At 38.0% G+C, this 13,945-nt stretch overlaps 3 protein-coding genes across 3 annotated transcripts; 1 reads left to right on the top strand and 2 right to left on the bottom strand.

Annotated features, from left to right (window-relative positions):
* Positions 1-989: 989 nt before the first annotated feature.
* Positions 990-3,692, bottom strand: LOC133528173 (63 kDa chaperonin, mitochondrial-like). The gene has a single exon (XM_061865436.1). The coding sequence runs from the start codon at positions 3,391-3,393 to the stop codon at positions 1,573-1,575; it is 1,821 nt and encodes a 606-aa protein (XP_061721420.1). The 5' UTR covers positions 3,394-3,692; the 3' UTR covers positions 990-1,572.
* Positions 3,693-4,252: 560 nt separating this feature from the next.
* LOC133528176 (uncharacterized) lies at positions 4,253-6,952 on the top strand. Its single transcript, XM_061865438.1, has 3 exons — positions 4,253-4,607; positions 5,335-5,513; positions 5,851-6,952. The coding sequence occupies exons 1-3, from the start codon at positions 4,356-4,358 to the stop codon at positions 6,245-6,247; spliced, it is 828 nt and encodes a 275-aa protein (XP_061721422.1). The 5' UTR covers positions 4,253-4,355; the 3' UTR covers positions 6,248-6,952.
* A 131-nt stretch (positions 6,953-7,083) lies between these two features.
* On the bottom strand, positions 7,084-11,146 carry LOC133528174 (beta-1,3-galactosyltransferase 2-like). Its single transcript, XM_061865437.1, has 3 exons — positions 10,881-11,146; positions 10,197-10,344; positions 7,084-8,798 (listed from the first exon to the last, which is right to left on the bottom strand). The coding sequence occupies exons 1-3, from the start codon at positions 11,041-11,043 to the stop codon at positions 8,201-8,203; spliced, it is 909 nt and encodes a 302-aa protein (XP_061721421.1). The 5' UTR covers positions 11,044-11,146; the 3' UTR covers positions 7,084-8,200.
* Positions 11,147-13,945: the final 2,799 nt, after the last annotated feature.

Raw genomic sequence — 13,945 nt, 5'->3', positions numbered from 1 at the left:
CTGCGTGCGCTGCGGGCCACTCGTCCTCCGTCGGGGTGGTTGTAATTCTTAAGTGTAACATTCCTCTGTTATAATTTGATGGAGACGTAAGTGGGTTAAGTTGTTAGCTAAACTACTTTTAGGTTTATTAGTACAGAAGATTTAATATTGCTTCTTTTTATGAAATGACGATAAATGATGTCGTATTTAATTGTTTAGAAGTTTTGATTAATATTTTATTGTTTAAGATAGTTATAATTTTGTTATCAGTGGTACCATTAAAGAAGGAGTAATGTTTATTGTCTGAATACAAGTTTTGATACGTTTTAACCTTTTATTTTAGTTAATGCACTCTAAGTTTAATCGTTTGATTGTTTCTTGACTGCTTTTTTAGTAAAGCTGTCATTGTGTTGTCTTAGCAATTTCCATGCATCCTTTACTACCGATTTCATTTCTTATGGCATGATTGTCTTTTGAAACAATTCTTCTTATCGTGTGGGTTGTAAGATTGATGTACCTTAAAAACCCTGGTGTTAGAGTTATTGAGCCGCCAAAGGCCTCTGACATGGCTCTCATGAGTCTCATGACGAGCACCACCGGATAGATTACAGCCGGGACCAACGACTTTACACCGTACCTTCCGAAGCACAGAATCATTTTACTTTTCGGACAATCAGGTGATTCAGCCTGCAATGTCCTAGCCAAACCGGGAATAGTCTCACAAAGTCACAAAGCGACTTTTGCTTGACAGTGTCCCCACCGGGATTCGAACCTGGAACCTCCGAATCGAGAGACAACCGCTCTAACCACTAGACCACGGAGGCTATTGAAACACTGAAATGCTCAAAGTGGCAATTCAAAACAGTTACTTACCCAATCGGTAACCAGCTCGAGTCGACATTGCTTAATCTCGTGGACAGTTGTGACACTATCAAAACCATCAGGAATCATTTCAATGGTAAAATCTAGATGAACTTATGAGTATTTAGGTACTCAAAATATAATTTGGCGCCCTATTATACGACCACAAATAAAGTATACTTACACGATAGATTCGTCAGCCCAGACGGGCGTATAAAAATCAGAAAAAATAGAAGAAACTACACAAGGATGACTAAATTACTGTAAAATTAAAGTATTTCTAATAATTAACAGTATTTCCACCTTTCATAATTAAATTATCGAATAGAAAAAAAAAAATGAATTATACGACCATAAATCTCAAGTATTTTTCATAAAATTTCAACCTAAATGTCGGAAATTACTGTCGTGGTAAAGAGGCGTAACTACATAATTACTGCTTTTTAGAATACGTAGAATGAAACTAGGCATGACACATGAAAAAGATTGTAATTTAAATACTCTATGCAAAATTGTAGAACAATCGGTACATTGTAACAAAAGTTATTCAGTTTTTTGTGTCTCCTGAAAAGTAGGGTTCTTGCTTATACGCCCCTTTAGCATGAAGCCCTCGATATGTAAGTATTAATTTATTGACCACTAATTTCATCTAACTCAAATTTCACAAAACTTACGTACATAATTGTAAAACAGCATAACGTTTTGTTGTGAAACAACCACAAGGTTAAAAGTTTACATACTTCTAATCATAAGGTCCGATTTCTCATTCAAATCAATGTTAGTTTCTTCTGAATTGGTTTTAGGCAAATCGCAAATCACTGCTTCTGCCGTTGTCAACAGAGAAGCAACGCCACTTGCATCCATTAACGCCCTTCGAACAACTTTTGCGGGATCAATGATTCCTTTAGCAAACATATTAACATAGTCTTTACTCAAGACGTCAAATCCGAATTCTTGTTCAAGTCCTAGGACATTATTTACTACTTCATCGCCGTTAAAACCAGCATTGGTGGCTATTGTAGCACAAGGCGCAGTTAAAGCCTTTCTAACTATTTCGATCCCCTTAGCTTGATCATTATTTTCAGGCTTTAATTTATCTAATGCTGGTATACAACGTATTAGCGCTATACCGCCACCAGCAACTATACCTTCGGCAATAGCCGCGCGTGTGGCATTAAGAGCATCATTTACACGATCCTTCTTTTCGTTTGCTTCCACTTCGCTACAACCACCGATATGTAATACAGCAACACCAGCCTTTAATCTCGACACACGCTCAATTAGTTGATCTTTTTCAAAATCCTTAGTCGTATCTGCTAGTTCAGCATTAATTTCATCAATACGTTGATCGATCTGGTGTTTCAATCCCTTGCCTTTCAATAGCAGTGTAGAATCTTTGGTAATAATAACTTCGCCAACTTCTCCAAGACTTTCAGGTACGCAATCCTCCAGCCTTATTAAATTAGTATCGTCCTCAAATACTACTCCCCCAGTGGCTATAGCCATATCCAACAAGGTATCTTTTCTAAACTGCCCAAAACCTGGTGCCTTAACTGCTGCTACTGGCAAGCCAATTTTTAATTTATTAACAACTAAAACGGAGAGAGGTTCAGGATCAAGGTCCTCGGCAATGATGATTAAAGGCTTCTTCTTAGAGTTGGATATTTCTATGGCGGGCAATATTTGGTGAAGGTGAAAAATCTTTTTCTCCGAAAAAAGAACGTATGCATCGTTATATTCTACTTTAGGTCCTTTGTGGGAATTTATAAAGTAAGGGGAAATATAACCACGATTAAACTTCATACCTTCAATCATTTCGAATTTATCGTTTACAGATTTGCCTGTTTTAATAGTGATCACACCATCTTTGCCAACTTTCTGCATTGCGTTTGAAATTAAATTTCCTATGGAAGAATCTCCATTTGCTGATATTTTAGCAACTTGTTCTATTTCAGCGGCAGTATCAACTGGCCTTGAAATTTGTTTTAATCTTTCTTTTATAGCTTCAACCGCTGTCATAATCCCTCTCCTGATTTCAATAGGGTTGGCTCCTTTAGATATCCTCTGGAACCCTTCTTTTGCAATAGCTCTCGCTAAAATTGTTGCAGCTGTTGTCCCGTCTCCTGCTTCTTCGTTGGTTTTATGTGCTACATTTTGAACAAGTTTCGCACCAACATTTTGAAATTTATTCGAAAGTTCTATTCCTTTAGCTACAGTTACACCGTCTTTAGTTATTTTAGGAGGGCCATACGGTTGTTCCAAAATCACAGTGCGTCCTTTAGGACCCATCGTAACTGCGACTGCATCAGCTAAGATATCAACTCCCTGAAGCATCAAAGCACGTACATCTGGACCAAATTTTACGTCCTTTGCATAGCGTCGAAATGAAGGGTGAAAATCTAATTTGTATAAATATCTATAAAAAATTGAAGGTTTAAATCGATACATTTTGGAAAATAATTTTAAAATGTTAACAACAATAGCCAAATTTGTTAGAATAAAATTATACCAAAAGTAATTTTTAAAATTAGAAGTGTATACTGCTGTCACCATCTGTCAGTACAGTCACCTAGTTCTAAAATCAGCCAGTACCAATAGTATTATCATGGGATTATTGAAGGATTCTTGGGATGACCAGCGATGACCGAGGACGGGAGTTTAAACTAAAGATATTAGCCACTAACTTCTGCCAGCGACTCCATCTGCTGAGTGGAATGATAATGATGATGATTCATAAATACTATCCTCTGTCCTTCCCCGGGCCTCAAACTATCTCTACAGGTCCTGGATTCCATCTAAATCGGTTCAGCGGTTTAAGCGAGCAGAGGTGACTGACAGACAGCCAGAAATACTATTACGTCTATTACGTTTATAATATTAAGTGCCAATTACATACACACTTTATAAGGCCTGATATCAGACCCGATTTCGGGCCCGAGAAAGAATATTTTACCGTTTCACCAAATATCAGCACATATCACAGTATTTGAAATGTAAAAAATACTTTGTCTCTAATTGCCATAAATGTTTAATGTTTGATAATAGTTTGATATACGATGTGCTGATATTGAATATTCCGTGACACGAAAATGATTATCAGTCCGAAAAGTGTGGATTTTTATTTTAATACCACGTCGGTGACAAACAAGCATACGGCCCGCCTGATGGTAAGCAGTCACCGTAGCCTATGGACGCCTGCAACTCCAGTCCGCTGTTACATGTAATTGGCGCTTGAATAGGGATATTGTCGAGGGAGAGTTATACAAAATTATGAATATTCATTAATTACGACGTTACGACGGAACTTTCGCTAGCGTATTCAGGTATGTTTTTTTATGTGTCTGGAATGCGTCGCTGCCGAACGTCCCCCTTACGTCAAGTTTGACTTGCTGTTAGACTTAACGAACGGCCATAGAACGGCCGTTGGGGCTTGAATTTTATAACTTATTTTAATTTAAAAATTTGTTAAAACTAATTGTTATTCACGAGTAATCAATTATATTATAACTAGTGCAATGAAACCTATATTAGTTAATTTGAACATAGGAGACCAATTGACAGCTACATCATGCGGACATATCGTAGCAGAATTAATTAAATTTATTGCTCATCAAAGACTACAAATACCATATACCTATAAATGGTTGAAACAAGTGGTTAATAAGAAAAAGATGAATGAAAATGTTAACAAAAAAGACAGTTTGCAATCTGAAATGCATTTTCGTTTAGTCTCCAGTGCTTTAGAAAACTTAGATTTCATTTTAAAGGTAAGGGAGTTATTTATGACTAAGGTATCTGTAAGGTTACTTGTGACTTAGTGTGATTGTAAGGATATAAATCGCATTTAAATTAGTCTGGTATACATATCTCATGCATAAACAAATATGTACATATGAGATATTTTGTATACTGTGTAAGAAAGTGTTATTTTATGTTAATTTAGTAGTATTCCAACTGGGGAGGGCTTACTTGTACTGCTTTCTCTGTAAATTATAAGGAAACATTATTTAGCAAGCATGGGACTTGCATTTACTCAAAAATCTATGTACAGTCAGCAAAGCTAATAGCTTGGCACCCTTGCTTACATTTCTGTATGCATGTACAACTGCAGAAGTAAATGACCGCTTCATGAATGAATTCCATTCATGATGTGTCTATGCAATTTTGCAAGTCATTGTTCATGCATAATTTTTGTTTTTTATTAAGAAAAGGTAAGCATTTGATCATAATCTAAGTTTTGTGGTTTAATCCTTTATAAAAATGTCAGTTAACAGTGTCTCCATCAATTAATAATAATAAATAAATTATATCGGACATTATTACACAAATTGACTAACAAGGAAAGGTACCCAACTGTCTGGTTCCGATTTGATTTCTATTTATATATTTTATAGAGTAGTCTAAAATAACAGACACATATTTTTTTTTTAGCTGCCCAATCTCAACTTAAAAAGTGGTATTAGTTAAATATATATCACCCTATTTATGTTTCAGAGTCTGCTTCAAGAGATAAATGGTTCAATGATCCCAGAGGAAGTGTGCATTGCCCTCGGGAGCACCCCTGTAACCTGCAAGGAAGTTTATAGACTATTGCTGCCCACTGTATGCCACACGTCGCAGTGTCATTCCAACCATATTGCAACAGACCAGAAAATACAGAGAAGTGTCTTTAAGTAAGTTCATGTAGCAGCTTTGTCACAAATTATAATAATAATCTGCTCAGTGTACCCTTTTCATTTCATTAAAGTCTCAACAAGGCCTACATATCAGTTTCGGCTCCGTGCAGGCCTCCCAAATGTCCAGCCCACTATTGTTGCGTGATGGGTAAAGACATACCTCTTGAATAAACATATTTATATCTTGGAAGGTAACATTTTGTAATCATGGTTGCTCATCAACTGCTGGAAGGGTACTTGTATTCCCTCACAAACTTACATACTTATATCATGTCACCCTCAAAAGTAATTTGTACATATGTGCACACATGTAATTTTTTATTTTATATTTCAGAACATTGGTGACATCGGAATTAAGTCAAGTGATCTTCTCTCCCATGACCCCAACTAACATGTACATCTTCATAAGAAAGAAGCAAACAAAGGTCCCCGTGACCAGCGATACCTTCATACCAGCTCGCGGATGCAGGCTCCCGAAGGACACCAAGATTGTAGTTGTCGACTTTAGAACAGAGAAACAGGATAATCTCTCCTGTTGTAACGATTTCCAGATATTCGGAGAAGTTATTAGTGAAAGCATGGTAAACTTACAATTGGGTGAAGAAGCTAATTTTAGTGAGATTGAGTCCAGTGAAACTATGGCCTGGTACCAGTCTTCGTATGTAATGAAGGGATTTAAAGACTGCATTGTCAATGGGAGCTCAATCACCAATATGTGGCTTGAGTCTTGATAAATAGACTGATATTATTATAGTAATGGCCTTTAATATATTCATTTCTAATTGATACACACATATTGCAAATTTTAAAGTTTATAAATTATTGGCCAGTACTGATACTAGGCAATAAATTCACTATTAATAATAATAATAATAATTCAGCCTATATACGTCCCACTGCTGGGCACAGGCCTCCTCTCATGCGCGAGAGGGCTCGGGCTATAGTCCTCACGCTAGCCCAATGCGGATTGGGGACTTCACATACACCTTTGAATTTCTTCGCAGATGTATGCAGGTTTCCTCACGATGTTTTCCTTCACCGAAAAGCTGGTGGTAAATATCAAATGATTTCACTATTACAATCTTAAAATTATATAAATGAAATTAGTAAAATTGTACTTAATGATTTAATTAATTAAAAACATTCCACTATTGTCACAGGATTTGCACAAAATATTCTCATGTTGCCATAGCATAATTATTATACCATAGCATAGTTTGGTTTAGTATAAATAAGACTTTAGATAGGTAAGTATTTGACTACGTAAGTGACCCCACTGCTAAGTTAGTGACCTATTGTGTTATACGCCACTGTATACGTTTTAAGTGCGTACCTATTAATACTAAAACAATTTTGTTTTATTGACTTTATTGTATTCAATGTTATTTTTTATGTTACTTCATTGAAATAAACTGACGTAAAGACATAGAAAAACAGTTTCTTTTTGTACACAAGATTCGCACGAAAATATAAATATTGCATTTGGTACAAGTTCATAGCTCAATTACTTGAAAGTTGCCACTTTTTTTTGTACCTGCATAAGTCACGTGAATGCCCCGTTTCATGCTTTCTTCTAGATGGGACTATACTTCCGAAAGTACTTTAGAGACATACTATTTTCATTCCGACTAGAAAATAATGAGCATTTTTTATGCGGGTACATAACTGAACCACAATATGGTTGGTTGCAAACTGCAGTCAGTTCACTACATAAAGGTACTAAGGTAAGGTGAGATAAGACTGTCACCGGGTCAACATAAACACTTGTATGCAATCCCCATACTGTTTGTCTTGTCCAGAGCAAAATAAATTATGTCAGTCTTACCCCAGCTTAGGCAGCTTACCTTATTAGGTATAGTTGAAACTTTTTAAGCTAACCGTTTAGCACTTGATATTATTATTATCGGTAGCCTTAAACATTAAAGAACAATGTCATTGTTCACAAGCTAATCTCTCAAGATCTTAACAGTCAGCTTGAAAAGATTCAACTATACTACTCTGATTTCTGCTATCATAAATGCGGCGGTACCCATAACTGCAAGGAAGGTAGTAGGATCCTCCATCCGCATACTCTCCGACAGTAGGCTCTAACAAGCCTTATGTGTCACATATAGTTACATCCAAACTTATACACGAATTCCGCAAACGACTGACGGAGGATTATGTCGTAATAACAAGATCACGAATAAAATAATTCTGATTCTGATTCACCTTTCAATTGATCAAGGGATGTAGAGGCGATTGGCCCTGAAGCGATTCCCCCTCTACTCTTTAGAAAGGTACGCTCAATGCTGCTAGCGCGTAGGTACAGGGAGACTACACACAGAACACTGGCTAAACAGGCCAAGCAAGCCATGCCCGGCATCAACGGAAAAACGCTCCTTCAACTAGGGAAGGTCCGACTGAGAATGGTAACCATTGTTATAACAGCTCATGGATTATTTAACAAACATCTTTTTATATCAAGTGTTACAGACAGTTCTCTATGCCGAGGACGCATGGAGGCAGAAGAGACAGCCTCTCACGTAGTAAGTTCTTTCGAAAATGCAGCGGAGTGGTCCCACACAGGGCAAAACATCTCCGATCCCTGTCACGCGATATAGGTGCAGTCGAGTTGTGGAAAATCGCCCGAACTACGATAGGTAGGTACAATACACAATTCTTGGTATCGCCGCGTAGGTTCATCAGCTTCTTTTTGCTAAATTGACAATTGCAAAAGAGTAATTATATGCTTCAGTATTCCAAACGTCTTTGTTAGTATGAATCACAATGTTAAGCAGATACTCAAACCAGAATTCATCGGGCATTTGAATAATTCTGATGTTCAGAGCACCAATCAAAATGCCTGTGACCAGAACATCGTCTATCCAAAAGTATGGATGGTACTTGGCTTCATTTATTAGTTTTGCTGCTACTGTAGGGGTAGTCACGTAATACCAGCCTGACACATATGTCGGATATTTCTTCTTTGGATATTCTTCCAAAGACACATACCACTTATTCGTATTATCTCTTTTAGGTACTGTATTGTTCAGCATGTAGCCCATAAGAAAATCTCCCTTGATTGTATTTTTTGTTAAAATGTTTAATATTTTTTCGAAACGGAATACAGTGTCATCATCAACTTTGAGTATGTAGGACGCGTTAGGGCACTTCGTTGTGACCCATTGTAAGCCCATTAAATGTTTTATCGTTAAGTTGCGGTAGCTTTCTGTAAATGCGCCTTGGAGAATGTCGTTGAAATTTTCGTTTTCCTCTTCTATTCGATTCTGGGTAATATTTCTGAAAATAGAGTTATTTAATGATATTAAATACACAATACGTAGGGTAGGTGTACGTAGCGAAAGTTATTAGGGTATCATGTCACTGTCATGTTTTTAAGCAAGGTTTAAGTAAATTGGTTCTCTTATCAAATAACAAATTAATACCAATTAGTGGTAGATTTTACATTAAGAGGGTGCCCCGTCCGTACAAAAATAAAACTTCAACAAATAAGGACCACCCTAATCATCATCAGTATATGCATATCAATAATGCATCGGTATAGAAGTACAATTTTCGCATTAATATAAAGGGTATAGCCGGGTAAGCATGCCCAAACTGCCCTTAGCGAAAAAAATAATTTCCTTTTACTGGATTATTAACCTATATATATGTAGCGCTTTCGCGCGCTATATAATGAAAGACCGGCGATTAAAGGTGCGGGAAATAGCTGACATCGTAGGCATCTCTTATGAAAGAACTCAAAATATTATAGTCAACGAATTAGGTTTTTCCAAGGTGTCGGCGCTCCCAAAAAAGCCAAAGCAATTTTGTCGGCCAATAAAGTCATGGCATCTGTTTTCTGGAATGCAAACGGAATAATAATGGTTGACTATCTCCAGAGAGGTAAAACTATAAATTCCGACTATTATTGCGAGTTATTACGCAGATTACGCGAGGCTCTGAAGATAAAAAGACCTAGAATGTTGACAAAGAAAGTTATCTTCCACCAGGACAATGCACGTGTTCACACGTCACTAAAATCGATGGCGCAGATTGCCAAATGTGGGTTTGAATTATTGCCCCACCCACCCTATTCACCCGATTTAGCACCATGGGACTTTCATCTGTTCCCCAATTAAAAAAAAAAACATATGGGTGGTATGAAATTTTCAAGCAACGCCGAGGTCCAAGCTGAGCTGGATGCCTATTTTGAAGGTCTCGAGGAAAGCTTCTTCAAAAGTGGTATAATGGCTCTGGAATCCAGATGGAACAAATGCATTCAACTCGACGGGGACTATGTAGAAAAATAAAAATAAATTAAAAAACCTCTGTTTTGTTTTTAATATTCAGGCCGCGAATTTTTCAATCCACCCTCGTATGATTGTGTCGCTGTGCTGTAGTAGTTGTGTTGGTGTGTGCGTACTGCGTGTATTATTAAGGTACGTGGAATAGTTATTTACGATACAAGTGCGATATCTATTCGCACATGTATCGTACAACGTGTTGCACTTGCATTACATATGACCCTTTACATTTATTAAACACAGCAACTATTTTTACATTTTCGACATAGTTACATAATTTGCGAATTTACGCACTAGTGCGGAAAAGTAACACCATATGTACCTACTGTAAATGGTATATATAGCTTCTCAATCACGATAGACACTGTAGGGAGCCGGCGAATATGCTTACTTTTCACCAGGTGGAATTTCCGCCAATAAAAAAATTCTCGTGGTATTCATTGACTCCAACTTTTCTCGTGGCATACCTCTGCGGAACATATTTCGTAGCTCAAAATCACCGACATACGACGTCACTATCATAATTATAAATGGTCTTTCTGAAACAGATAAAGTTATACAAATAAAAAAAATATGTCCCATGGGTAAAGCGAATCTAACGATACCTCACACCTCACACATGCCTCACACGTCGGTTGACTTTTTACAAGCTTTTACTTAGTTTCAAGTTAAATTTGACCTAAGTAATTCCCGGTTTCCGATGAAGCTGAAACTTTGCATACATATGTATAGTCGTTCGGTTTGAAGCTGGCCCGGAGCGGCTAATCTTTTGTCTATTGTTAACTACTTAAAACCGTGCGTGCCACTACCTGCAAAAAAAAAGGGTCGTATAATTCTAATTGGCATCTGAGCGCGGGCTAGTCCTGACCGAATTGTTTTTTCTTTTTGCATTTTTTTATACAGCACAATCGAGGTTAGAAGCCACGGTTTTAGACCACGACGACAGAATAAGTAATAGTACTATCGTACCACCACACACATATGAAAGGTTAACTTTAGGGGTGGGTGATGGCAATAAGTAGCTTAATTCTATAAACATGGGGTAAGGCAATTTTCTTAAGCATTCGTCTCTTACCTCGACATAACGTTGTGGAAGGCGATAATATATAATCTTTTATAAACCGATATTCAGTTGGATTGTAAAGTATTCTTATTTTTATTTCTAAACTCAGATAAATCAATAAGCTTGTAATAGTTATGATTAAAAGTATTGCTATTTTCTTTAACTTCCGCTGCATTTTACTTAATTTAATAAAAAGTGATATCTAAAATAACCTGACACTCTAAAAATTATACATTGTCGATAACAACAAATTTAAATGCACTACAATGATGTAGGTATGTAGAATGTGACTTATGAAGTATGAAGTGTCTACGCTTACATAAGTTGCTCTATGGTGCTAGAAAAAAAATCCGCTTAGAGCATGTCGGGATTGTCGCGCCATATGGCCCAGTGTAGGGTTCGGTTCGATTCATATTTGTGACGTTATCTATGCAAAGGGACCTTATTATCGATGGCGCTTCCGCCGTTATAAACGATGCTCCCATACAAATACAACGCTGCGCGACGCAGTGCGGCGTAAGCGCCATCGACAAGAAGGTCACTTTTCATAGATAATCCCACATTTACCATTCTGTCAGAATAGGCTAAACGGGGGCTAGTGTCTGTTCGGAAAGAGAAGAGTCGTGGATTGTATGGGGCCTAATACATACTAAAACGTAGTGATTATATGCTCTTTGATACATACCACGACTCTTCCCTTTCCGAACAGACTATTAGTTAAGTATCATGTAGGTACATTACAGGCATAAGGTAGTACCTTCGCAGCGCTTTGTATGTCTTTTTAACTAAGAAGAGAAGACTTTTTGCAATAAGCTAAATATGGCTAGACCTATCAAGTTCGCTACTTTAAAGAATTTATTTACAATAACAATATACATAATGGATATATACAGATGATTACTATAACTAGCTTATGTCTAAAATAGGCCCTTGAGGCATTGTACCAGGGATGCTGGCGGCATTTCCTCGTTGTATCGCAATACTGATACGTTGTGCAAGGAAGCCGCCAGCTCTTCGGTCACCGGTTACGTCAACCAAACGTTTCGCGATTTCTCCAAAAAACTTGCGCGCGCTGGGACCCCATGGACCTAGAGTTTCAACGCCAAATGGTACAAAATGGTACTCTACCGAGGCTCTTATATTTCTTACGTTTCAAAATTTCGGCGCTTTCCGCCGCTGCGCACGCTTTTACCTTAAGTCCCGGATAGACGTGCGAGTAAGTTCGCTAACTTACAGCTCGACGACCTTTTTCGCTCTTGTGTGAGCCTAAGTACGCGTACTTTACACGCGAAAAAAGTCGTCGAGCCATAAGTTCGCGCACTTACTCGCCCGTCTATCAGCCACTTTAGTCCGTTGGAGGTGGGACGGTACCAGTGTGTCTATGCAGGTAGCATCCCACACTAACATCCGTCCCAAGCTCCAAGGAACCATGGACACCCCATCAGGCCTCTTGCCATCATCCCTGATAATGCTAGTCGGCTCAAGAAGAGCAGGCACGTTGATGGTGGCAAGAGATCGACGGATTATATCATTAAGCGACGCATGTCTTGAAAAACGACCTGCACTTTTTTGACAAGATAATCCATGGTGTCCCAGTCGGTCCACGTCCGTGCCAGTTCGCTATAGTTTTCATTGAAAGAATTTATTTTGCTTTTGTATTACGCTTTTTTCAAATTCCATGATCCATGGTTCAAAAGATAGATTTTTTCCAAAAAAAAAAAACATTTTATCAAAATATCAAAACCCCTATCATTTTGAAGTTGACCTATCCAACGATACCCCATACAATTGGGTTAAAGGTAAAAAAAAAAACATTTTTATGGGAGGTACCCTAAAGAAGTTATTTCTTGTAGTTTCGATTTTATCGTTCTGTCGCCATGCACGATTTATGTATCCATGCCAAATTGCAGCTTTCTAGCACTCTAGCATGGAGCAAAGTTGCGGACGAACAGACTGAGGACTCCTCTACACGATGGCCCATCGTACGCCAGTCTAAGGGACGCACCTATGCAGTGGAATGAGATAGTAATGTCACTTGCTCCCTCTAACGCATAAATGCGTCCCTTGGACTGGCCTACGCTGGGCCATCGTGTAGAGGAGCCATGAAGGACATATGGCGAAACTATAAGGGTTCCTAGTGGACTACGGAACTCTAAAGATATGTCTATATTTTAAGATCAAAAGCGAGAATTTTCCACGATTGGTTTTGGTATTTATTGATCCGATATAAATATTTATGTGTGTATTTTTGAACGGGAATCGGCGCAGTCGGTAGGATAATTATACATATATACCTAATTGGTCTACGGGGTCGCATCTCGAAATCATGCAACACATTGCCACATTTGATAGATCGATTAAATTCGTTGCTCTTACTTAGCAAAGTAACCAATTAAGTAGGTACCATCAGCCGTAAAAGTACAGGGCGACTTTATCATTGAATTCATTTACCATTTCTCCATGCAATTTCGCAGCTCACTGTAATATTCTCTTTGGGTCGATAACATTACTATAAGGATAGGAGGTTATTGCATTTCTAGTTTTCGCATATGAAACCATCGCCTTACAACCCTGTAACTCATTTTTTCATCATAGACAGTATTTTATAAATATGTATAGAAGGGGCCATACGCGTGCTCCCGTGAGGGGCAGAACAAAAGGTAAAACCGACATCAAAAAAACCGGACAAGTGCGAGTCGGACTCGGCCACCGAGGGTTCCGTACTTTTTAGTATTTGTTGTTATAGCGAATATAGCGGCAACAGAAATACATCATCTGTGAAAATTTCAACTGTCTAGCTATCACGGTTCATGAGATACAGCCTGGTGACAGATGGACGATGATGGACGGACGGACGGACGGACGGACAGCGGAGTCTTAATAATAGGGTCCCGTTTTACCCTTTGGGTACGGAACCCCAAAAAGATAAAATAACATATCACCCCGTTTTATATGCGCTAGCAACTGATACGTTTGAAGTCTGCCTGTGCCAAGCTAAATAGTTACAGTACTGGTTCTTTCTTTCTCATCGAACTACACCAATATAGCATTCTGATTACGGCATTTACGGCGTGTTG

The sequence above is a fragment of the Cydia pomonella genome, chromosome 19 (genome assembly GCF_033807575.1).
Source record: "Cydia pomonella isolate Wapato2018A chromosome 19, ilCydPomo1, whole genome shotgun sequence".
Classification (NCBI taxonomy): domain Eukaryota; kingdom Metazoa; phylum Arthropoda; class Insecta; order Lepidoptera; family Tortricidae; genus Cydia; species Cydia pomonella.
This window is presented reverse-complemented; position numbering and strand designations above follow the sequence as displayed.

What these genes read in the sequence shown, in the direction of transcription:
- LOC133528173 (XM_061865436.1), bottom strand. Translation starts at nt 3,393, where the DNA reads ATGGTGACAGCAGTATACACTTCTAATTTTAAAAATTACTTTTGGTAT.
- LOC133528174 (XM_061865437.1), bottom strand. Translation starts at nt 11,043, where the DNA reads ATGCAGCGGAAGTTAAAGAAAATAGCAATACTTTTAATCATAACTATT. An exon ending in TTCCACAACGTTATGTCGAG is followed by an intron (nt 10,345 to 10,880) that starts GTAAGAGACGAA and finishes TATCTGTTTCAG; the next exon opens with AAAGACCATTTATAATTATG. An exon ending in GAAATTCCACCTGGTGAAAA is followed by an intron (nt 8,799 to 10,196) that starts GTAAGCATATTC and finishes CTCTATTTTCAG; the next exon opens with AAATATTACCCAGAATCGAA.
- LOC133528176 (XM_061865438.1), top strand. Translation starts at nt 4,356, where the DNA reads ATGAAACCTATATTAGTTAATTTGAACATAGGAGACCAATTGACAGCT. An exon ending in ACTTAGATTTCATTTTAAAG is followed by an intron (nt 4,608 to 5,334) that starts GTAAGGGAGTTA and finishes TTTATGTTTCAG; the next exon opens with AGTCTGCTTCAAGAGATAAA. An exon ending in ATACAGAGAAGTGTCTTTAA is followed by an intron (nt 5,514 to 5,850) that starts GTAAGTTCATGT and finishes TTTATATTTCAG; the next exon opens with AACATTGGTGACATCGGAAT.